This window comes from Prinia subflava, chromosome Z, assembly GCF_021018805.1.
Source record: "Prinia subflava isolate CZ2003 ecotype Zambia chromosome Z, Cam_Psub_1.2, whole genome shotgun sequence".
NCBI classification, from domain to species: domain Eukaryota; kingdom Metazoa; phylum Chordata; class Aves; order Passeriformes; family Cisticolidae; genus Prinia; species Prinia subflava.
The window spans coordinates 94,901,245-94,926,927 of NC_086283.1; the positions used below are offsets into that span (position 1 = coordinate 94,901,245).

General features: G+C 40.6%; 1 protein-coding gene across 2 annotated transcripts in view; it reads left to right on the forward strand.

Moving 5' to 3' along the window:
• Positions 1 to 4,882: 4,882 nt before the first annotated feature.
• Positions 4,883 to 25,683, forward strand: part of MAST4 (microtubule associated serine/threonine kinase family member 4) — a 275,995-nt gene continuing 255,194 nt past the window's right edge. The window contains exon 1 of one of the 2 annotated variants that reach the window (XM_063423907.1): positions 4,883 to 5,721. In XM_063423907.1, the coding sequence (XP_063279977.1) occupies positions 5,089 to 5,721 (633 nt within the window). In that variant the 5' untranslated portion in view covers positions 4,883 to 5,088. The remainder of the gene's footprint in view (positions 5,722 to 25,683) is intronic. The other variant, XM_063423908.1, reaches the window with a different exon arrangement.

Consider the following 25,683-nt stretch of genomic DNA (forward strand, 5'->3'; position numbering starts at 1 on the left):
TTCTAATATCCAACCTATATTTCCCTTGGTGAGGTTTAAGGCTGCATCCTCTCTAAGCCATCTCCTCCTGACCATCTGATATTCGTACGACTGGTTTTCATAACACTCATGACTGGGCACTAGGATACTGCCATGATAAACTGGGAAATTAGCATCTTTCTACTTCTCTAGTTACAGCACTCTGAAGCAAGAGTGATAATCTTTGTTAAAATATGCAAAGCTACAGTTTTCCCATAATTTTATGAGAGTCATAGCACTGACCTTGAATAAAGCAGAGTTTGGGGAAAGAGGTCTTAGAATAAGACTTCCTGTTGTATGCCAGCTGGTAACAGTGTTGTGCCATGTTCTCACTGCTGTTCCTGGCTGCTGTCATGTCACTGTATATTCCTGATACACAGATGTGAAGGTGAGGGAGAAATTATGGAAGGCTCCTTGCTCAAGTGCTACCCATCAAAAAACTGAGCACCTCTACCAACAGACTGGTGCAGAAACTCCACACAATGTGCTGGCAGTACACTTCTGTATCTGAAGTCAGATGAAAGCAGTTTAACTTCTATTTGTCCCTTATAGCACACTGAGTCACAACCTCCCTGAATCTGCCTGAAACTGAGGGTGGGCTTCTGATGTTTAGTCATAGTGGTATAACCCCAAAGCAATGCCTTGAGGGAAACCAGACAAGGGGATCACTGCATTGTGTTTCCCCGCTTTCCAGTACAGCCTTCCAATGTTCTGTGATATGTATTGTGCTGAGCAGCATTTCTTTTCTTTTCTTTTTTTTTTTTTTTTTTTTTTAACTGAAGGTATCAGAAATGTGAATGCCAGAGTGTAAACATTTGCCAGTGGTTTTGTCTGAGCGTGATTTTCTGCAGGTCTCGTGACAGTGATTCATGCAGTGCTCATGCAGGTCCTCAAGTGCCAGTAATCTGGGAAAAGTGTCTTGAGCAATTACACTGTTTAGCCAGATCACATCATCTCTAGCTGTCAAGACGGTGACACTACTTGGTTTTGATAAAGGCACCTGCAGCAGGTGGAGGCCTACACTAGTTGTTTTTACTTCCCTGGCAAAGACATTTACATCTAGTAACATATTCAATTAAAAGGTGAAATATTTTAATTTTTTCTCAGTTTTATTACATGTTCCACAGATTTGAATGCAGTATTTCTGTTCATGCATATGCCTATTGTTGCTAGGATTTACAATGTAACATGACTAGCTTGTTAATGCTTTTTGAGATGATCTGAATCTAATCAGCATGTTCAAATGCCCTTGTTTCATGCTCTGCAAGTGCTAGGGAAAGAAAGTAAATCATGCCTCACGTTTGTTGTCAAAAAGGCTTTTTAATGGTAAGAGTCAGTCTCAGAATTGATTCTCTTAGGGAGGTACAAAGTGGATTCTGCTTACTCTGAAGTACCCTAAGCTCTAAGGAGATTTTCAGAGATAAAGAGAAGGGTTCCCCAAACTATGTGGTATGTTTGGTGGTACCCTCCCCAGTCCAGAGATGAGAGTTGTCCTTATGCATGTTTTTATTCTCTTCCAGCCTACCACTGCTGCTTGTGTTGGTGAGTATTCCTGCCACTAACACCAGTGAGTTGAACCCCACCAAACGCAAGCTTCTGAATTCCTGATCTTAAATATTCCTTGAGAGTGAATATGCAGTGATAAAACACATCACATAAAAACTGAGTGTCATCTCTATGACCCTGTAACATGCATTCTCAATAAGTCAGGATTCCCACGAAAAAGAACTCTGACTAGAGAATGTACTGCTAGAGCTGGGAGGAGCGCTTAAAAGTACATGTTGCTGTTTGCCCATTTTTTGCTAGTACTTCAGGTAGGCAGCTTTGCTGCTTTTTCAGAGAAAAAACAGCAGAAGGGAAGGAAGGCAATGATGAAACATTTATATACCACCAGTGCAAAAGTCTAGAATTAAATATTGAAAGGCCTATTCGTATTACAATCTGCATTCAGGATTGGCACTAATTGGCAATGCTGTTGGCAGTCTCAACGGGGAGGGCAAGAACTGAGTAAGCATGGAGACTTATTCATCCAAAGAAGTGGTTCTTCCAGGTCAGGTTTAATGCACATTTACGATGCAGAAAGGGAAGCACAGCGCTGTTGTTGCTGATAGTGTAAATGTCTCATTTGGAGAGTGCTGCATTTGCCAGGTCAGCTTTGCCTGGGGATTTTCTCAGGTGCTAACCCCACTGTCAGTGTATTTTGAAAACTGTTTCTTTCCAGAGGTAGACTTTTGCCTAAATATTCAGAATCAAAGAGGAAGAAGAATATTCTAAGCAGCATAAAAAAGAATTTGATAGAAAATTGCCTAGTTCAAAAAGGCAATGATTTGGAGACAACTGATGTCATGGAACTGATGCAGTAGCTAGTATAAAGCTCTATTTTTTGTATTTGACTCATTAAAAGTGTAAAATGGGCAGATGTTTGACCTGCTGGAACAATTGCCCCACCTTTTAAAATTTTTTCATGAGCTTCACAGTCTTTCTCTTTGACTCCTCTGGTTTATTCAATACACTGCTGCAATGTTTACTTTTTTTTGCCTGTCATTTTTACAACGCCCCTGCTCCTTTGATTCCCCACTATAATTTCCTGGTAAAGATCCTGATCTTTATCTTGAAGGGTCAATTACAAAGCCAATCATTATCTTCTTATTTGTCTTTTCATGCTGTCTCATGCACAGCTATTATTTGCTGACAATTTTTTCTATACCTCTTCATGCCTTTTTCCAGTGTTTCCCCTATACCTTGATATCTTGCTCCAAACTTGTCAATAAATCTGTAAGTCTGTCATTCTTTCAGTCCTTCAAGACCACACCGAGTGTAAAAACTTCCCAAGCACTAACAAACGGGTATATAAACTGGAGTTTTGAGATTCATTTTATTTGTTCTCCTGTATTTTGTTATTTTCAGTTAACTGACATGAGAGCAGTGAATATTGCACACCTTGAACAGCTGTAACCACACAGAGTGGGCAGCAGCTGTGTGTGCTGGGAGGAGGACAGAAAGGGAATATTGAGCAGACCAGGGAATGGCTGCTTGAAAATGTACTGGTGGAAAAAGGTGTGCAAATGGGTGAATGTCTCCAAAACTGAGCCAGCCACCTGCAATAGCTGACATCAGACCATTCTACACCCTTCTGTCTATACTCTCCACCAAGTGAGTCCAATGCATGGCAGGAGGTGCTCAAAGCTTATTAACCATGCACCTCTTCTCAACAAATGTTTTCAAAATTAGCTTCTCAAGTCATGCCAGATATTCAGTGTTTTGCTACAAAGTACCTCACTGATTTGTGATGAGGAAGTGCAAGCAACAGTGCTTTTCCCAAGATGGAAAATGATGTAAGCTTCTATCTTTGCTGCTTTTAGCTTTAGCTTCCTTTTAGCTACTATAGGCAACATAGCATCCCTCTTCTGTTCGTATAAGATAATGTTAGCAGAGCACGTGATCTGACATAGTCTAGAGGCCAGAGCAGAACAATACTGTCACTTGTCTTCTGTAACTCTGGGGTGATATAATAAATTTTGAGTGCCTTCTTAGATTTCAATTTATGGCATAAATTAGAGCAGTTCAGTGACTATTCTAATGTATTCCTTGCTGCCCCCAGATTACAGGGGCTGTTCTGGCAGCTGATAATAACTGAAGTGTAGAAGTGCTTTGGCTAAGATCTATTTTTTTCCAGTCTAATCTCTGGCAGCAAGAGAAAGAAATGACAGAGACCTGCAGCATTGCTTTTCACCACCAGGCAATTTTCTTATACATTGTGAAGAATAGGTAGGAAATTAAGCAAGCTGTTCTGCTATGACAGTGACACTAAACCAGAGGCAGATTCTGACAGAAAAAGGGTTAGCTTTAAAAATCAAGGACTCAAGAATTATGACTAAATCCAGGTTTTGGAAATATAATAACTTATGTGCAGAATGTGGAGTACCAAGGAGGAACTCTTTTCACTGATTAGTTAAAATTATCAGAGTTAGGTTTGGAGTAGTATATGTGTGTAATTCATTTAGCCAAAATCAGGCTTTGCCTGTGTGTGTATATCTCATATTTCCTTATCATTAAATGTTGGTATACGCAAATTTCTGGGTCAAATCCTGTCCCTAGTGACTCTTATAATCCTCTTCCACAATAAATTAACTTTTAAAGGTCTGATCTAAGTACTGATAAGAAACCACAAAGAGCTATCAGCATTGTTACAACCTAATATCCAGCATCAAAAGCTTGCTCTAAACGGAGGACTGGAATTTGGAGAATTTTGTATCACTGTTTTTCCTTCCACTAGTAATCTGATGACCCATATAGTAATAGTAATAATAATAATACTCTTCTTTTTTTTTTTTTTTTTTTTTTTTTTCATTTACCATCTGGGCATACTGAATAAATGGATCAAATTAGAAATTTGAAATCTTGCATTCTGGCTCCTATTTTCATCAACTATGTACTGTGTTAATTAAAGCACATCAATAACTTGTCTGTGATCACATTTCTGTGGGACTTTCTTCATTACAAAAGCTCTTAGTCTGTTTTCATTTCACAATTGGATTAACCTGGGGTCCAGACATTATCAAATAAAGCCCTGGCATATAGTATTATATATTTATATATATAGTATTAGTGTATTATATATTTATATATATAGTGTTAGTGTATTAGATGATAACTATGTCATCAGGAAGGAAAAAAAGGAGAATTTTTTCTAAATAATATCTAAACAATATTGTAAAAATTGACAGGGAACCGGGTTTAAAAAAGCCATTTAGGTCCTAAAAGATGAAGGAGTGGTCCAGGAAGATTTGCAAAAGCTTTCAGGTGCCTAACTTTTGTAACCTGCTTCGATTTCAGTGACTGAAAGTTTAGTCACAAATCCCAACGCTGATGCCCGTTTCAAAGTCAAACACTCAAAGGACTTTTGTTTGCTGCAAGAGCACCACTGTAGCCGTCTGTAGCCTTCTGCAAAATGCTACGAAGACGGCAAAACTGCTGCCCTAAACTACTGGTAGCTCCGTTTTAGCGAAGTGAGGGGGGCAGGAAACGCTTATACAATGTAAAACAGCTGCTCTTACTTTAACCCGTGACATGCATCGCCCGGGAGCGGAGCGCGGCTCGCTGTGCCCACGCCGGGTGGATCCGGGCAGCTCTCGGGCTCGGCAGACCCCGCTGCCCTCACGGGGCTGCCCGGGACGCCGCGCTCCTTCCCGCACCTCCCGCCTCCCTCCGCGGCGGGAGCGGCCCCCCGGCAGGGCAGTCGAGCCCCGCTACCTGCCGCCCTCCCTCCGCGCTCCGCCGCTCCGGGCCCGCCCTCCGCGCCACAGGCTCCGCCCGGGCCGCCCCGCCCGCCTGCAGGCGCCGCCCGCCGCCCGGAGCGCGGTGCCCGGCCCGGCCCGGCCCGGAGCGCCGCTGCCGCTGCCGCGCTGCGCTCTGCCGGCGGGGGAGCGGGGCTGCCGCGGCGGGGCATGCGGGCGGCGAGGCTCTGAGCTGCCGGCCATGGCGGAGAAAGTTTCGGCGGCGTCGGAGGGGGCGCGGGGCGCCGGCCACGTCGGCTCCTCTTGCTCCGGCTCCTCCTCCGGCTCGGAAACTCTCTCCGAGGAGGGAGAATCCGGCGGCGGCGGGGCGGCGACGGTTCCCAGCGGGGCGACGGCTTCGCTGGAGCGGGCGATTCCCGGCGGGCGGGCAGAGGACGACGCCTCGCTGGAGGAGCGGGATGAGGAGGTGCGCGGGGCCGGGGCGCGGCTGCTCCTTCGCCGCTTGGCTGCGGGGCCGTCCCGGGTGCGAGGCGGAGGGGACCCCGCGGCGGGAGCGGCTCCGTGCCCGCCCGGGGACAGCGCCCCGCGTCGGGCTCCGCGGCTGGACCGAGACTGTCTTGTTTCTGCTCTGCCCGCTCTAGCCCTCTGGCAGTTGGGGGTTTTTGGAGAGGGGATTTTTTTTTTTTTTTTTTTCCTCCTCCCGAGCGTGCCGCCTTTGGAAAGCGTTGCTCCAAAGCAAACTCTTTAATGCCAGGAGGAAGTGATGGGCAAGCCCCCACACTACAGTATTCCTCTGGTGAGAGCTTATGACAGGCTGTGGATCATGGAGGAGCTATAGATCCATACCGTGATACGCGGATACGCGTGTTGTTCCCTTTTCCTCTCCTGATCTAGCTACAATACCTTCTAATGACACTCCCAAGACAAAACAACCATCCCACAATGTTGCAGTAAAACGACCTTTTAGAGTCTTGAGACGGATTTTTAAAAATTATTTTATTTATTTCTTGTTGCACGATTCACACTCCTTAAATCTCTTTCAAGCCATGACCCCAACCAAGTGCATTGTTCCGTCTGACTGCTGCTTTACTTTGCCTCGGTGTATCAGCTCGTGTGCCTTACTTAGGTCTTTTGGTGTGGTCAACTTTCTAGTTTACTCTTAGGTGGTGTTTCTTCTGTGCCTTTAAGCGGCTGGATGTGCAAAGCTTTTTTTGAGAAACCTTGCATTTCTGTAGGAATAAGTTATTTTCAACTAGTTGGGCTTTGGTTGTCAGAAATGTTTCCCTCTGCAGTAATGGCTGTTTATGTAGCTCTTGTTTTTCCTCTTTTCCCGATGCATCCTGTTAAATTGATACAACTGTAGATGAATCGGAACTAAATATACTTTTCTGTATCTCCCTCCTTTTTTTTCCTTCTTAAATACTCAAACTCAGACCAAGTTCCTTGCTTCTTCCAACTGCACAAGCCCCCAAAGAGTGGAATGTATTTGCAGCGAAATGCGTTTATGACAGGAGTAGAATGAATGTGGATATATCACTTTTTTAAATATATATAGATGTAAACGTGCTTTTTTCCCTGAACTGAGTAGGAGCTCTGTAGCTGCTGTTAGCATGGAGCACACTGCTAGATGATTAAGATACCCTGCTTCTCGGCAGGAGTGGTAGGTGTGGGATTGGGGCTATGCTTACCACAATTACGTGGTGTCTAGATGGTTTAGTGCTCAGCTGGTAAGCCTGCATAGTACCGTGTAGAAATACACAAAGTCTGTTCAGTGAGCTGAGCTCGGAGCTGCTGGCAGACCAGTGAATTTCTGGTAAGGGCTAGTTATTTCTGTGTGTGCTTTGGAGATGAATTACAGGCGCCTTTTGAGTTGACAGTGTAGAGAATGTAAGCCCAAAAATAACTCAATGTTGCAATTGGGGAATTTTGAAATTCTGTAAGGGCAATCTGATATCTCACCTTCAGTTAGTAGTGCAGAAGATAGCAGCATAAACTCAAGTTAGTGTTGTGGGAGAGTTTGCTTAGAATATGCAGCCTTGTTCTGTCCCCTTTATTCCCCTCTGCTAGATTCTTTTATTACCTGAAACCAGACTTCTTTTTGCACTTTCATTTTGCCCATCCTTCCATTTTGCTGTACACAGTGTTTGCAGCTGAATTTCTGCCTACCTGCAGAACCACCTGGCAAATCCACCTGTATAATAATTTTTTTTATTTTTTGTGCAAAGACACCACAGTGCATTAGAGTGCAGAGATTAATGTGAAACTGAGAGGGCATCTATTCACATGGAAATCCCTAAAAGCTAGGCTGAGGTCCAAGATGTACATACAGATGATTTCAGGCTTTCTTTATGTGCCACCTGCTGAAGGTACCCCATTGAAAGAAGTGCTTGAGGATACGGTTTTCACACTGACATCCTATTTAATTACTGTCAAATAATGAAAATATTGATGTTCTCTGTGATTTTCTGTTACTGAGTTCTTTTAGGTATACGAATCCCCAGTGTTTGATCCTGTGCTTGCAGGTTTCATTTCTCCTCTTGTCCTGTCCTTGTTGCCGTTGCCAGCAGAGCAGAATTGAATCTGTTGTCACAGCTGTTCACTATCCTTCAGACAGCAGTGGAACAGATTGTCCTGCTACCTCTATTTCTACTTGAGCTGTCAGTAAATTCTTCTAAGTCATGACATATAAAATGTTTCCAAACTAAATAAATGGATAGTTAAAAAACATGTAGGTTTTCCCATACACATTACCATTTCGTGTGGTATTTCAGTAGAACTGTTTCTTCTTCTATGATGTTTCATAAGACATGCTTGACAACTTGAACCTTGTCTCCTTCTGGATTTCTTTAGACTAAACAGCCCCAATGTCTTTCATCTTCCCCTGCAGAATGTGTTTCCAGACATGTGATCATTCTCATTTCTGTCCTGTGTACTCATTCCAGCTGGTCACATCTGTCTTGAAGCATGATGTCAAAAACCAGGATGTCATGCTCAGATTTACACCTTGCCAATACGCTAGAACAGCGAGATTATTTCAGAGGTCTCTCAAGTAAGTGTTGTCTTTTACGTAGCCCAGATGCGCTAATTTGCAGTTTGTGGTCCATTATGAGTTTTATGTCTTTTCCTGAAGAATGGTACGAACATTTCTACTCTACCAAAAAGTGTTTTTTCTCCCCACGTTACTGAAGGAAGCATAATGCTGCTATCTATAGTAAAGTCAGGTTTTTTCTTTTATGTTCAGAAATTAGACTGTAGAACTGAAAGCATCATAACTCCTCTTCTGAGTATCATGTCTGAAAGAGTTAAGTCCTGGAGGAAAACAGGGAAGGAAGGGGTGGGAAGAGACGGTACATCACTTTTTTTTATCCCTGTTGTCATTACTTCATCCTACAGTTGCATAAACCTCACCTTAAAAAAAACCCAAAACAAAACATAAAAATCTCTCATTTCATGTAAGCAAGAAAAAATAATAGTTTACCAGATTACAGTCATCAGTTTCTGAAGGGTTTTTGATATCTTACTTTGAGATCTTAGACACATGAGAATTAAATAAGAGTTTAACACCAACATCTGAGAAGTGTTTTTGGAGCTTTGTGCATTGAAGAGCTGTGGATAGCAAGCACATAAACACAAATGAATTCAAGCAGATTATTTGCCTGTGCTCTTCTGAGGTGAGTGGCTAACTGCTGACGGCAGGCAGGATGGGATTGCCTGGTGAAGGGCACTCAAGCAGGACACTGCACAGATGATGGGTCACTGCATTTCTAATGCCATGTGGTTGTTGAGGTTTTTTTGTTTTTTCCATGTTCTCCTCAGAACTCTCTTTGCTGGAAAGAGTGTTTTCCAGACTATCAAGAGAGGAGTTGAGGATGGGCAACAGTGTGTTTTCTGCTGTAACCTGTCTGCTTCTGCTGTCTCTGAGTAGTCAGCACTGGACTGGCAATGTGGGAACAGGGATAAATGCAAAAAACTCCAGTATTTTCCTCTTTTTCCTTTCGGCTGTGTTTTTGTCTTCTCTACATTGGTTTTCCTTTTGGCAAAAACGTGGCTGTGAACAGGAAACATGGTTTATGAAATTTATTGAGGCAAATGGTGCCAAGTGTCATTGGCTTTAGTAGTTTCTATCATTCAAAATGTTTTACAGTCTTTCAGTTCAGAATAGGATATCCTTTTTTTGATGTGGCTTCAAATCTTACTTAGTGTTTTATAGGGGAGATGAAAGCTCACTTGGTTTGTTTCTTAAAAGGAGAATGAAGGCAAGCTATGGATTCCTTGCTTACACCAGTATTCTCAGGGATCTGAAGGTTAAATTGTGTGTCTTGGGGTTGTCTGTCTTTTCCATCACCTTTCTATAAACCTTGTCACAGTAGCTACACATTGCTTACCAAAGCAGAGTAACAAACCAGAAGGATCAGCATTCTTTCAGAATCAAACTTTGCCATGTAACACAGCTGTCTGGAATGGATCCAGAAGCTTCTGAACCTGCCAGTGTCTTATGAATTACCATAGTGAGTTGTCTTCATTATTCTAGATGCTTAAAAAAACTCAAAACCTAAAACCATTCACAAAAAAAACCCAAAAAAACCAAACCCAAACCAAAAAACCAACACCAACCCAAACCAACCAAACAAACAAAAACCAAAAAAAAAAACGGGGGAGGGGGGGTGGTAGGGAAGTGTGGTATTTTGTTCTCAAATAATTCCAGGTCTTGCTGTGTAATTTCAGTGTTTGGCATTGAAATGACTATTCGAGTTTGTAAAGAATTGACATGATGAGCAACATGACAACATAAGATTTCTCATAGAAAGTGTCCACTGAACTTTGAAGTTGATTGTTCTACGTTTTCTCTTAGTATCTAGTTAGTGTGCATTGTGTATTAAATAATAAACCTCACTGTGCAGAGTGAGTGCAAACCCTTTTTCTGTTGTGGCTAGCTCTTCTCCTGAATCTGCCTTTTTGCTGTTCATGTTGCAATCTGTTGCAGCCTCGTGAGGACTCTATGGTGAGAACTAATTACTAGGAAGCTAAGATTTTGTCACTAGAGTATTCATAGCAAGGTGAGGAGTGTACTGCTCTAGAAACTGCTCTTTCACACATTCATCCTTTAACATATGCCCACTGGGAACGTATAGTCCCTTCAGCATTACAGATTGTGTGCCAGATCTTCACAAACAAAACTGTGGTGCAGTTTGGGAAAGGGATGTAAATCAACATACTTTGGGGTAGAATAGGTATTGTGTGAAGTGATGGCAATGTTTACGTGTGCATCTGTGTGTAACGGAGGTGATGGTAGTTCTGGCAAAATGTCACTGTGACCTAGCTAGAAGTAGTGTTTTTGTTACCTCTTTCCCTTCCTGCTTGTCCTGCTGCAGAAGTAACCATGGGTCATTCACAGAATGTGTGGGACATATCATAGATTTTTCCTCTAATTGTTTCAGTCTTTCTTGTCTCTAACAGTGATGGATTCTTCCCTGTTACAGCACACCTGAATGATAAAGCTAGCTAAAGATGAATAGCCTGGTTGCTAGAGTGTGATTTTTAGTTCTTACTAAAGAATAGTAATGCCATAAAAAATGTATTCTTCTCGGGGTTAAAATGCTTGTGGTGGGATTAAATAAAACACTTATCTAGTCTAGAGCAGCTGCAAAACTGTTACTGTGTCATGTTAGCTTGACTAACAGCATTGCTTTTGGTTTTTTAGATATGTTGGTGGTAAGTTACCTGTAAAGCGAAATATTTGACAATTTAGGTGAGTTGAGCTGTCTCAAGAGTCATGTAAAAGACTTCATTGATTTGCTTTCAGTATGAAAAAATATATGTTTGTCGACCACTTTAAGCCTTTCCTGTGCAGGATAGGTCTTTAAAGGTGTGTGCTGCTATGTACCCTTATTGTCTCAGAAATCTTTTGGGACATGGAGAGACACATGGTTGAGGGCTTAATCTAAAACACCCATGTGCTGCTGCTTAATGTTTGACACTATCTGTACAGTAGTAATGTTTGCAGCTCTCTGGAACTTATTTTCAAGAACTTGGTGGGTATAAATAAGCCTATAACCAGAACATCTATCCTTCTTCTCACTTGGAATAAGTGAGAAGTGAAAAAGCAGAATCATACATTGAGTTGCATATCTGATTTTTTGCACCAGAATTATTTAAGTACTTAAAATTCTTCTGGAAAGAGGTGGGTGAGGAACTGATAATTAGAGTCTTCAAAATCTGAACAGTTTGCAAAAATGGTTGAGAGGCCCTTTTGCACCCTTTAGATTTTTCAGGCTGGTGGACATAGTCCTGAGGCTAGTCTTCGGTATCCCTCAGTGCCCTTACATCCAACTGTGAAACTAAATGTAAAGAAACATATTTTTTGAAAAGCTGCAGCTCTCTAGAAGGAGTACAGCCCGAGTCCAGCCTAGTCCTCTGCCTTTGACAGTATGTTGACTAGATGTGAGCTGCTTTGAACTAAATACTGGTAAACATAACAAGGTGTGTTACTCTTGTACTGTGAGGAAGCTCTGTATGATGGGGCTGCTTTGCTAGGAGTAACAGCTTGTGTAAAATTTAGCTTGTAGAAGGGAATAAGAGAGCCTAAAGTCTTGAGGCATAAATTAAAGGCATGGCCAAACAGTGTAAATGAGGAGATCCTTGAACTAGGAAGCTAAGCAGCTAGGTGGACTTTTTCTGCAAGAATTCATGCAATGGGGCATCTTGCCTTTTGGTTTTGTCACAGATTATGCACTCTGGCCCCCATTCCCAAAGCACAACTCAAAGAATGTGCTCAAAGATTGCAGTACTGAAGCATTAACAGATATCAAATACTTGGTTTCTGATCCTGCTGTTTTTGTCACTACCTAGAACTGGCAAACATTAACTAGCAATGCTTTTCTGTACAAGGCATGACAAAAAGATTTACCCTTCTTTTAGAGCAAAAATCTGAAATGCATAATTGGGGAACTTAGGAATAAGGGGCACAAAGACTCTGAAAAGATTAGTAGTGAGAACTGAGTCCCTAAGGTTTTCTATTGGATCTTCATTCTGTAAAATTGCTCTGACACCAGGCTGGAGGTTTTCTGTTACATCCATTATGGCAAAGCAGATGCCTTTTATTAAGAACTTCAGTAACGCAGGGTCTGCCTGTTCTTCTGGGTTGGGAACTGACCTGCTCAGGCTTTGTCTTGAAAGAAATACCAGTCTTCTTAATAGCTTCTTTAACAGAAGAATAGGAAGGGAGGAAGAAAATTTTTGTTTTGTTTGTACTTTTTTTGCGTTTGTTGTTGTTTTTTGGTGTGCACAGCAGCGTTCTAGCTTATGTTGGGAGCCTCTCAATGTTATGGCATCACCAGCAGTACTGTGCCATTGCTAAGCTCCTTTAAAAACAGTGATGTGGGCTTGAAATACTCTTCAGTCTAAAACACACAGGGTCCTACTGCCAAATTTTAAAATTTGTTGCTTCAGCCTTCAGATTTGTCAGGTTTTTTTCAGTTCTTCTCTTGCAGCTGTGGCGTCTAAAATTCTTTTTGATACTTTATAATAGTTCTGTGGTATTAGGTTTTAAGCTATAGGACTTGTGGGAGACTGGTGCTTAAAGTCATAAAATGCTGGTATCTCTTTTTTTGTGATAGAGTGGAAGCAAAAAATTGAGGACAAGGTAGCTGAAGAAGTGAGAAACATGGGGGTGTGGTGGCAAATGAGCTGTGCTTTGAAATCAAGCCAGGAACCTATCTTAGCTTGTGGTTTACTGAGCTAAGTAAGGTTTTACTTACACTTTCCTACCAGAAAGGGATGCCCTCCTCAGATTTTCTATCTGAAAGACTGTCTGGCTCCAGCCAAGGAGCAGTGGGATGAATGCTTTGTGCTCCTGTACAAATGTAATTAAGCTGATGAACTTGCACTGTTCCGAAGTGAGCTACAACTACCTCAAGGGTTAAAGCTTAAGTATTCAGCAGTATAAACAGCCTGGCTGCCCTTGCCACGGGTTTATTTATTGAGTAACTTAAATTTCAAAAACCAGGGATGAATGCAAGACATTTTTCTTAACGTATAACGTGTATAGTCTTGAACTAGAAAAAGAGAAATGGGGTTTTTTTTTGTCTTTCTGGTCAAGCAGTTCTAGAAGTGACTTCCAGAAGAGGCAAAAAAACCCAGCCACAAAAGAACCTATGAAAAACCTGTTCCAGAACTACTAAGTGTGTATGAAAATAATTGATTATAGGATGGGAACTTCTGTAGCCAAGAGACATTCACTGTTGTCTGACAGAAGCTTCTGTATAAGATACGTTTTGCAGAGTTTTATTTAAACAACTGTGTATATCTTAAGATACCCTTTTAATAATAATATAAAAATTAATATATCACAATAATTTAATATTAATATATTTTTAATTTTTAAGGGGTGGTGCTTCTATATCAAGTAAAAAACTTGTGTTGTGAGGCCATGCTAGTGGGACCATATAATTAATTGCACTTGGACTATTAATGATTCCATTGTTTTTAATAGCCTTGCAATCTTGAGGAAGAGAGCTGTGGGTGAATGAAGCAGATGAACTACTGCACTAAATTGCTAATTTGATTTTCATTGTTACCTCAGGAAACTTTTAGTAGAATGTAATAATGCTGCAGCTATGGCTCAGTGGGTGCTTTCATTGTAAAGCTGTTATTTGGGTCATATAGCAAAAATGCCTCGGATGGCTTTCGTACTGTGTTTCTGGTTTTGTGCCTAGTACATGGCAGGGAAGTGCAGGACGAATTGTACCTAATGTATTTTGTTCTGGGCTAGCTAGCAGAATAGATTGTTTACGAAAGGTCACAGGGAAATCCTTAAGCTCAACTGGGTCTTCATAGCTTTGATGAGTTGCTGGGGTAATGTAAAGCTTCTGGGTGAGTTTGGCTGTCCGTGCTTTCTTCCCCCTTCCCATTTGTTCAAATTCTGCTGGTGTTAATACATTACCCCACTGGAGGACACACTCCAAAGTTAAAACTGTCATTGATTTCCTTGGAACAGCTCTGCAACAAGCAGAGTATTGTATATTGAATTGACTGTACATACATTTTAGAAATCTGGTTCTAAGTTACAGCTGAAGCAGAAAGGAGATGACCTTGGGCATATCACTTGCTTGCCATTGCAGAGCAGTGACCATCATTGTCTTGCTTGAGTTTCACTGAGTTCCTGAGTCTACTGAACCACAAACCATTGGAATTATGGTGTGGGTTCAGGGTTACTGAGTTCTGCTGAGAGGATGTAAATATACTCACATTGAATATGTGTTAAGGTTGTATGGAGCAACAAAAGATGTGTTGATGTAGTACTTAGGGACATGGTTTAATGGTGCACTTGACAGGCTGGGTTAGTGACTGGGCTCAATGATCTTTTCCAACTTCAGGGATTCCAAGGTTGTAGGAAAGAAGATGTGAATTAAAGAATATTCGTACTGGCTTACAATAGTATCACTGTGCTGAATATGAACTTCCCTCCTGGCAACTGCTTTTCTGGTCTCTCCTGATTTGCTTTCACCCAAACTCAGCATGCATATTTTTAAGCTCAGAGGTAATAACTAGTGACTGAAAACTGAGGCAACTGAAACTTCAAGGGTTAATTTAGACAGCAGTGGTCCTACAGTTAAAGCAGGATAAAGATTTTAGAGGAAGAAGAGAGAGATTCAGTGAGGTACACTAGGGAAAAACATTCTCCATGGCATTCAGTAATTTTTATGCTTCTGATAGTATTAGCATTGTGTTAAAAGGACCACTGGACACAAACGGAAGGAAAAAAATTTAAAAATATGCAAAAACCTAAAGCCATACTATCAGTCACTTTAGGTGTAAGCTTATTTGAGGGTGAGGAAAAGCACGTCTGAACTTTGGTATGTTGGTAACTTCTAAAGGAGGGAGCTGCGAGCCCTGCTGTTACAATTTGCATTACCTCACCTGCATGCTGCCCAAGAGAGCAGCTGTGCCAGAAACTGGCATTATACCTTGTGCACAACAAGGGAATAGCTTCACACTTACACATGCCCTGGTAACTTACAAGCAGGTAGAGACAGGTTTTACAGCGGTGCGAGCTAAAGCGCTTTCATTCCAGGTGTACTTTCCCAGTAAGACATTCATAAGTGATGTGTTGTTTTGACATTAATTTTGGAAAAAGTAAATTGCAGAAACTGCAGATTACAAATGTAGATATATTAAGTCATAGATCTGTCAGCGAAAAGCAAAGACAGGATTGGAATTAGCAAATTAGACATCTCTGGGCACCTGGGCATCTCCAGGACAAGTTGGGAATGTTTTTCAAAGTATAGGTGTGCTAGTGTCTCACCTATATCTAGTTGCAGTTATTGAAATCCTCCTGCTGGTATTATTAAAAAGTAACTATTTTAATGCTGGTGATCTTCTAATTAAATTAATACTTTTCCTTTTGTTCTTTCATTTTGGGAACTTTAATAGGCTGTGCTGAAGAAAAGTTATTTTGACATTAAAGTTTCATGTGTACAGCTTCTGGAAAAAGGATCCCGCAGTTGTCTTATATGAAGATAGACTTTCTGCAGAAAGTTCCTACAAAATAAATGAGGAAACAGAACCATACCTACATAAGCAAGTGCCACAAAGCAAGGGTAATGGATTTGTGCTGAGAAATGTTGTTGAGGGCAGTACACGTTGTGTGTATTTCGAGGGAAATGACTTCAGATGAACACTAGTCTGATCCCAAGATTTGGTGACCTCATACACTGCCAGTTGTACAGGGGCCTGGGTATGCCTCAGGCTCCTTGCTGACCTGGGTACTGACGATGCTGCCCCCAGATCAGCTACCTGAAATTCGTGGTTGTACCTGGCCAAGTTCTGGTAAGTGTTGAGCTTTAGGCAGCAGTTGATGCATGAACTGTTTTTACTGGATAAGCTTAAGCTGAGTGTGTCTGCAAGAGCTGCAGCTGCAGCTTCAGTGATACTGTAAACACGATCATTTCAGTTGAAATTTCTGGCTGGGTGTGGTGTTTTCCATTAGTCATGAATCCTTCTGTCTTCATTGGCTATAGTTGAGGTAATGTGCTTTCACGAGAGAATTAACAGGTGGTTAGTGTGTTAATCCTCACTGTTTAGGTTTGAATTTGGTAATCCACCTCCAAGACATGTTGACTGGCTGAGGCTGTGTTTTCTATCTGTGTTAATTTTTTTGAATAGGAACTTTCTTCCTATGTGTGGTTAGTCTTTGGCAGTGTCTTCCCCATGTATAGGTATAGTTGCTTTTAAATAGATTTGTCTGTTTCCTAGGAGACAAAGCAATACCATTCTGCATGATTTTAATCCTTAAAGAGGTTATACATATATAAACACAAAAAAATATGTAACCTTTCGTATACTTTAACAGGTGTGGACAAGTAGAATGCTTGATCTGTTTTCATTTCTGATGGTACTGCTAACAGACGCCTCATGCAGTTTGGTTTTGGTGACTGTGCAATGTCTCCATTTGCTTGGATAGACCAAATAAAGCCAGTTAAACTGCTTCAATAAACCTGTGGGCGGAAGATATTTTCATAACAAAAGATCAGTGTTTACTCTAGATGTAAAGCTACATCCTAGATTTAAGGACTCCCCTAAAACCACACAGTTTTAATACATATGTGCAGGAGACAGTTGGTCTTTGGTGGATTAATGATAGTTACATGCTTGATGTAGAAATCTTTGTAATAACTTTTTGGGTTTTTTTAATAGTAGAGAGTGTATACTGACAAACATATATAAAAGTGTGAGGTATGGCTGCATTAATTTCCATTAGTGTTTGGACAATTATGACTATTTTCTTGCTGCAAAATTTCTATAAACATAAGCATATACTTTAAAGAACCAAATAATATGAGCAAAAATATGGAAATTGTGTGTGGAAATTGACTTTGAAGGGTTTTTTTCCTACAGACATAGCAGTTAAAATAATTCTGGTGTCTGCATTTGCAGGAGACATGGAAGGCAGCCTTCTGAAGTGCTTTGAGTGGTGTAGTATACATTGGTGATGGCTTCAGCACAGCTCCTAAGTGCTTAGAGTTGCAGCACATCACTATATGTGACTAACCACAGAAGCACTTGGAGGGCTTTTACAATAAGACTTCATCAAATCTGTCATTGTATTGTTTACTTTATTATACTCATCATGCATGCTCAGGTGTTCTTCTGTGTTGGCTCTTAAGTCGAGTGTTTTTTTGTGGTTGTGTGGGCACAAAATAAAGGTCATGTAAAATATCATGAGGCAAACTCAGTGTTGGATGGAGGTAACACTGAGGTGAGGCTTCATTGCTTGGGTCTCAGTCACACAGATGTAATGGTGCTAATTTTTAGGCTTTTTAGTATCTGGCTGAAATTGTCGAAGGGAATCAAGGATTGTTTTTCTCTCCCCTTTCCTGTCCTGTACTGTTAGTGACTGAAGAGTGTCTTTGCAGAGTTTGATGGCTGTAGACCCAGTTTGCTGGGAGTGTCTATGAAGAAAAACGACAATCTCTTTTGCCTGGCAAAATGGTGAGCTGTCTGCCTTCCTTGGCTCTCTAAATCTGGAATGCAGGTTTGGGGCTCGTGAGCCCCTGTGTAAATCCATTGCGTTTGGTGAGTTTCAGTGTCTTTTCTCATGAAGTCCTCTTCAGCTGCTTTCCAGAAGTGCAGTTGTAGCAGGCACAAGTGGCCAGGTGCTGGCAGTGGAAGGCTGCAGGGGTGTCCTCTGTGAGGAGCAGGGCAAAAGTGTGAGGAGGGAGTGGCGGAGAGGAGTTGTCAGGGGGTTACTCCAGCACCCATTCCCAATCCTCTTAACTGGTTGTGAGGAAAGAGGTAGAGGAGCTGGAATTGAAGAAGTGAAATTAAGCTTTGAAAAAGCTTTTAATTAGTCTTTATTTCTCATTAGCCAGTTAATTTCCCCTAGACTGAACCTGTTTTGCCAATCATGGTAATTGGTAAGAGATCTCTGTTTATGTCTTGAGTTACGAATATCTCCATCTTATTTTGTCCTGCGTTTTGTTGAGGGGAGTGAGAGAATGGCTGGGTCAGTTGGCTGGCAGCTGGCCAAGGCCTTCACAGTCCTTAGCTTATGTGTATATTGCATTTTGAAAACTTTCTAAAAAGGAAATTGAAAAGTGTTGTTACATAAGTTTAGGTAGGTGTAGCTCCGTGTACTTTTAGCTGACACAGGTTGGCAGCTGAAATCTGCTCAGTTTACAAATACCTTTTTTTTCCCTTTCCCAAATACAGGGTTTTACAATTAAATGCATTTAATACTTCAAACATCACCTTTGGAAACTGATGCTGGGCTGTTGGTTTCTCAGTTGGAAACTTATTTTTCTCTAAACGTACGTGGTGATCTGGCCATGTAATAATGCCAAGAAATTTATTCTAACTTGTAGTAATATCTGCATATCTTATGAACAGTAAAGTTGAAACTAGATGATGTCTTGTCTGAAGGCGTGTTGGAAGTGGCCACTGACGTTAGTTTCCAAATTAATCCAGTGCTGCCATCAAAATATGGTGCAGATCCATAAATGTTTTGTTATTTGCAATAGATAAGCAGTCATGTCACCGCTTCTTTAAGGAAGAGTTGTGCCTTATTTCTTTATGCATTTTTAAATAGCATTTTTAGAACATCACTTAGGTGTAAAATGTTTTTCTAGCTTTTCTCCTCTGCTCTCAAAGTCCCTGAATGTATAGGGAAGTGGGTACTGCTGATGCCTGAATTCTGTAGACCTGGACATAGATGGGTTCAGGTATGGAACATCGACAGCTGTCCCTGTTTCACTACACAATATGTCTTTCAGTTATCATCATGTAAGAAGAAAAATCTGACATTTGAAATCTGCTAAGTGTAAATATTAGTACTGATACTGATATCATAATACAGAGTGTTACATTTGTAATGTCTCCAAAGTGGGTTTATTGTGTGAAAGGATAAGACTGTTTGATTTTTTTTTGGGGGGAGAAAATAAAATAATAGTATCAATAAGGTAGAATACTTAAATGGGATCTTGGAAAAATGTGGTTATCCTTCACAATCTCCCAGTTATTACTGCAGCCTCACTATGGCCTGGTTCACTAGGTAAAAGTGTAACTTCCTTTTCTTCTACAAGGGGACAAGATTACATAATAAATGAGGCCAGTTGAGAGATCTTTAAAAATCGAACCACTATTTGTAGTGTACTTTTTTATTTCAAGAAATCTTCATAAAAACATGTTCAATTTGTCAGAGGTGGATATTATAAGTATCTTAAGAGTAGGAGTATGTGGCAGGGGAACATAGTATTAATTAAAACTTTTTTTTTTACAGTAATTTTAGCTTTATGAAGAAAGATTGCCAAGAAAAACCTTTAATGTGGCAAAAGCTGAAAGTTTACCTATTCTGAAGCTGAATTCACTGGTCATCTTATTGTCAAGGATTTAAAACCTTTTTGCCATCTTAAATCAATCAGCCTCTTTAATAAATATTTGTTTATGAGTTAAAGATTTGAGTTGCATGGAGGCCAGAATTGTGCTGCAATTTTGTACAGAAGATTGAGAATGCTGTGACTAACAGGGTTAAGGTGTTCTGTTCTCTGAACAGGTGTGCTCTTAGGAACGGTACAAGAAAGCCATCTCCTTTTCCATTGTTCTGTTGATTACAGATTGCCTTTCTGTAGGAGGGCAAGGCAGATTTGAGGGAATGTTGCAGCTGTACCTGAGGAGCCTGCAGTGCAGGGCAGGTGCTGAGGTTACCTGTGCTGGGGTGCAGCACACTGGCTGCAGTTGTCCAGTTCAGTGGCTCAATTCCACGTTTGTGTGGCACGATGAATATATGTGGCCATGCACCTGGAGCTGTGATTTGCAACCTTCATTTTGTTACTCTGTGCCTGGCTTCAGCCTGGAGCACTTACTATCATGGCTGCTTTATCAGCTGTGTTACGGTCCTGGTGTAGGTTTAAAAACTGTACAGAATTGGTTTTGTAGACGTGGCTTTTTTTCTTCCCTTTATTTTTAATTTGTTTTCTTCACACTAGTTGCTGCTGCTTTTGTTTTCATTGGGCCACCAGTGCTTGTTTCTTTAGAAGAATTATGTAAACTATTTTCTAAGCAGTAAAATTATTTTAATGAAGCTTCAATTGCAGAGGTGTGTGTGTTCAGCTGTGTGCTGAAGGTGGTTGCCTTTCTTCTAGAGATAATTGTACAGGTGAACAGTTTTCAGAAATAAAGCAAGGTGTAGCTTGACTACTTAAAAGCAAAGAGGAAAAAGAATAAGTTGGCTTATTTGCACTGACCTAATTTAATGATTTCCATGAACACAGCTATTTTATCTGTGATGTCAGTAATAAGTTCTTACATACATATCCAGAAAGTAGATCTTTGAGAGGAAGAAACAGTAATGGTAGCAGACACTTTGCTTTGAAACTCTTTAGAGCTGTGAGTCTGTGTGTTTGTGTGAGCAATCTGAAAAAAAAGTGAAGCATGGGAATGTGATAAGGGTTGTGGGTTTAGCTTTTTGGGGGCTATATGTTTTCAGGGGATTCTTGATTATTTTTGGACCTGTCTTTTGTACTGTGTAATTACTTTCCAGGATGTGGATTAGCATATCACTTCTGTATTAGTCATTTCATCTCCTAAAGAGCTGCCATGCATGGAAGTCTTTTCATAGAGGCATTATGCTTCTAGTGAGACCTTGTTCTTTCTCCTTTAGTTTCACAGTCTGAACCAAAACACTTTCTCTGTTCTGCTTAGCAGTGGTTTTGTGGTGTGTAAACCAAGGAGAAACATGTTTATTTTCCATATTCACCATTCTAGAAGAGGATGATGATTTTTGAATGCAAGTCTGTCAAGTTTTAGTTCCTGGTAACAACATAGATACTGAAATCCCTGCTGCTGTTTTTTCCTCTGACTACTAATGTCTAATGTTTCCTTAGGTATTAATGTCTGAATGGAGCATCCAAATTTTTTATCATACCAGTATGTGTCTTGATTTGTAAGGAAAAAGTGTTATTGAGAGTAAAGACGATGTGTAGTAAAAAAGTTTGTTCAGTAAAAAGCCACTGGGTGAATGATATTATGCTGACTCTAAATAGTGACACTATTGGTCTGCTCCTTCAAGAACCTGCTAAAGTAACCTTTGCTTCTTCTGAGTATCAGTACTCTGGTATAGCTGCTATTTTGGGTTTCAGTTACTAGAAGATTTTTTACTATTGTCACTGGTATTTGACTACAGTAAGTAAAGAGAAGAGAGGGAAAAAACTGTCTATTTTTTGTGACCTAACTGCAGGAATTCCCAGAATTGTAAGGATTGTTCACCAGATGTTTGTGCAACGGCCTCAAGACTTTAGGAAGAAAGGGAAAGCTGTTTCCAGTTTCATCTGTTCAAGCTGCTTTTAGGTGAAGATACACTTTGGTTGTTTGGGATATTGGGCATCTGTCAAGCCAACAGCTGAACTGAAGATTTTTCCAGGGATTTCTCTTTTGCATTCCAAAGAGAATACCTGTAAAGGAAGACACAGAAAGAAAGAGAATGCTTATAAAATTTCTGAGCTCTCAGATTGATTATGTCGCCAAATTTAGTCTCACTGTTTGAGGAAGTATATTGATGTCCATTGACTGAGCTTTTGCTTTGCTTCCTTGTAGTTCTATTCTCTGCTTGTGTGAACACATTAGTTTTCTTTTTCAGCTGTCTTTATTCAGTATCCTTAGATTAAGACTTCCCAGTGTGTATGTCACCTATGGTTTTGGATGGTGGTACTTGTTTACTTTTATTATATTCTTTCCCTCCTTCCTTAAAGGGAAAATGATGGCTATATTAATAACCTGCTACAAAAGGACAGCCACCACCTCACTCACCCTCAGCAGTAATACCCTTCAGCAACACACTGAGGGTCAATTTCCTTTTCCCCACCACCCCTGGAAAGTCAGTTAGATTTATTACCAGAAGAAAACCCTGCAATGGCTTTGGACCATACCAGTCGCTCCAGCACATCCAATGGATCCTGTCCGTGATGCCAAAGAAATGTTACAACTTACTGCAGAAGGTGAAGGTAACCAGATTCTTGTTAATTGATCCCTTGGGGTGGATTAGAGTGAAATGACACTAAAGGATCAGTGTTTGTAAATATACACTTACAGAATTTATTATGGAGCAGTTTGATTGCAGGGGGAAACATATATGTAGCCATTTTATCATTTATAGTAATATACCAACATGAAGGCATTACAGTATGAACTACAGTATGAAAGCACAAAGACATCACCCAAGGATAAGCATAAAGGAAAAGAAGGGAAGAGATAAAGGACCAGAGTGTGAAGATCTCACCACCTGTAGGCCTTGTGCTGAGACTTGGTTACTGCAAGTGCTCTAGGTCACTTTGAGCCCGATTGATCAAAGTGGTGATGGCAGACCAGATCAATCAGTTGATTCATGACGTCCTGAGGAAGTGTTGGGGAAAAATAATCCCCAGTGCAGATCCACGGAACACAAAATATATTTGGTTTATGTTCACTCAGGTCTAGGTGGGAATGCTTAAGTACCTATCCTAGGGCAGGAGCTCAGTACTGGTTGATGTAGTGTTGTGGATCATGGGGCACTTTGGGAGTCCTTGACACCTTCTAAGACAGCACAGCTGCCCATCATACCAGTGTGAGTCCCAGTATGCAGTTGGGTCCCCCTGTAGCCCATTAACAGATGTTGACACCTTCATGCCACAGGGAAATGCTCTGGTATTTTCCTGGGGCAGGCAGGGAGAGCCCCACAGCCTAGTGGCCTGTGCAAAAGGAGGTCAGGTTAGGATAACAGGAGGTAACATCTCTCTCCATGGGATCTGGCTTCTATCTCACTCATAGCCTATAAGACTCACTGTCTTATCGTCTCAGAGATTTAATCATTACACACCCAAAAGCTCACCACCTCCATTTCATCCAACGACCCTGGCATGTTCACAAATTGGGAATAGTTTGAGTTATTTTGTGTCATTACCTGTTAGCAGTTCAGTCTGTCACTGAATGTATGTGGAATGCATGTTTCAGCTGTTTATCTAATGAGTAGTAAGTGGACCAATTTCATATGCACAAGTGTCTAACAAAACAGTGATATTCCTGGAATAAAACTCTATTATTTCCTTCTGCTTAAATATTCATGTTGTCTCTCACTTGACCACACGTGAGAACTCTTAGAACGGGTGAAAATTTGAAGTCAAAAAGCCTTGGGACAGGCTTCTAACCTACCATTATCTAAGCAAGAACTGAGCCAAATTGCAGTGTTACGGATTTCTCTCAGTAATGAAGCCACTTTCTCTGAGACACTGTGGTTTGGGTTGCCTCTCCCTTGGTCAAATGCTGATTGACAAGAAAATTGAAGGTGTTTCCCAGGTGGACAGGATAGCTAGATTCAGTAAAGTGTAAGAGTAAGGAACGTCTTTAATGTCTCTTATCTTCACAACAAGTCTGTAGTAAATGCTGCTTAGAAATCCAGGTTCAGGTTTTGGAGAGCTCAGGAATGCATGCAAAAATCCTGGAGGCTGGAAATGTGATTAATCTCTGCATAACATCCTGGTCTTTCTTGTAAGGTATGTCAGTGTATATCCTGGTAGAGAGGACCACTGTAGTGGAGCTTCTCCTGTACAGAGGAAGATGAGCTATGGACAGTGTGTCATTAACGTGTCATTAGCCTACCCTCTGACAGTAATGGTGATAACCCAGCCTGTTCAGGTTGTCACCACTAGTTAATAGCTTTGGAGGTCATACAATCTCTACTGGATACTCATTTTCTCGGTATGTGTGTGTTGGAGGGGTGTTTGATAAACCTGCAGGAATCCGGGCCTGCTTTCCCCTGGCTTCCAGGATAGCTTTCCAAATGAAGGCAGAAAATGTATTACGTATAACCTCTTACTGATCTTATTCATCACAGCCTCCTACAGACTCAGGCAGAGATTTCTGCTCACCTTTCACACTTCTCCCTTCTTAGAGGAGCCATGATCAGAAGCTTCTTTCAGACTTTGACATCTTAAATTGAGATGCAGGGATATTAAATCTGGGTAGGAGAATCTTGACCATTTACTGTAGATCAGGTACTGATGGATTATTCAAGTACAGGCATTAGGTTGATACTGGATCAGTGAAGGAAAAGCTGTTTTTTAAATGCTGTAAGGGCTTTAAACTGTAAGACTGTAAACATACATAGACATGGCTGCTGAAAAGGCTTGCCCCATGTGACACCATGAAGCAATTTATGCTGACAAGATTTCAAAGCCATAATTACATTTTTTATGTTGGGGTAGAAGAATGTCAAGAAACCATGATTAGAATCCAGAGATCTGCTTTTTTTACAGACAAATGCCAGCAAAATAACTTTTAAATATTTGTCTAGATTAATTGGTAGGCCAGAGAAAATTGTATGATTTCTTGTTTTTACTTTTCCTTCTCTGTTTTGATGATGCACTACATTAGATTGCTACTAAATATTCTAAGCCATGGTACTTGTTGCCATATTGCATGTGCCTTTTAGTAATTTGTTTGATCATTAAGTCATCTGGGGGCAGGGGTGGAAATACACCTCTGTGCTTTTTAAATTTCTGAAGTAAATAATTTCAAAGCTGAACTGTTTCAAGGTATGCTGCTAGTGGCAGGCTTCTCAAACTTAACAGTGACAATATTAAAATATTAATCTTTTTAAGTCCTAAGAGCAGGCATCAGTAGGACTTCAGTCTTACTACCTTTAGTACCTTTAGTTACTTGTTTAGAGCATGAATTTCCACAAGTGCAAGAAAATTAGCATTTTTTGGCATTTTTCCCCTTGCATTGTTACAGTGTTTCATATTTTGTTGTTAGGAAGTTAAAATTTGTTAAAAAGGTGTCTAGGTATTTACCAGAGGATGAGTCACTTGGAGAAGAAGATACATGGGTTTTAGGCACCAAGGAATAGTTTAGTCCAGAGTCTGTCATATATGTGGAATAACCCCACAGGAGTGTAACCAAACAGAAGTGAACTCGATTGCTTACGTGATGGATTACACTAGATGAACAAAGGCAGGAGGTCTAGGAGTTCATGTTAACAGCAAGTAGTTAAACTCTGTTTTTAAGATGTGCAGATTTTGAACTGTAACACTTGAAAATTTACTTCTCTTGATCTGACAAGTTGAAGTTCATGCTTTGTTGATCTCTCTGTAGCAGCACGTGACACCAGAAATGTCATGACCACTTTGTTAACACATTTATCTTCCTCACTTAGAAAAAAATAAGGATATATCAAGTGGTGCTGCCACACAAATGTGCTCCCGTTCTTGCTTGTTAATGTCAAAATGGTAATTGGATATCCTGTTTCTCTTTGCATTCTTTGTAAACTTGTAATGATTTGTTAGCTATTAGTTAGAAGTTAGAATTAGAAGTTAGAAGTTAGAATTAACAATTTAATGTGTTACACACGTACCTGATATTTAATGTTAGGTATGTTTGATATGAAAGAATGCAATATGCATTC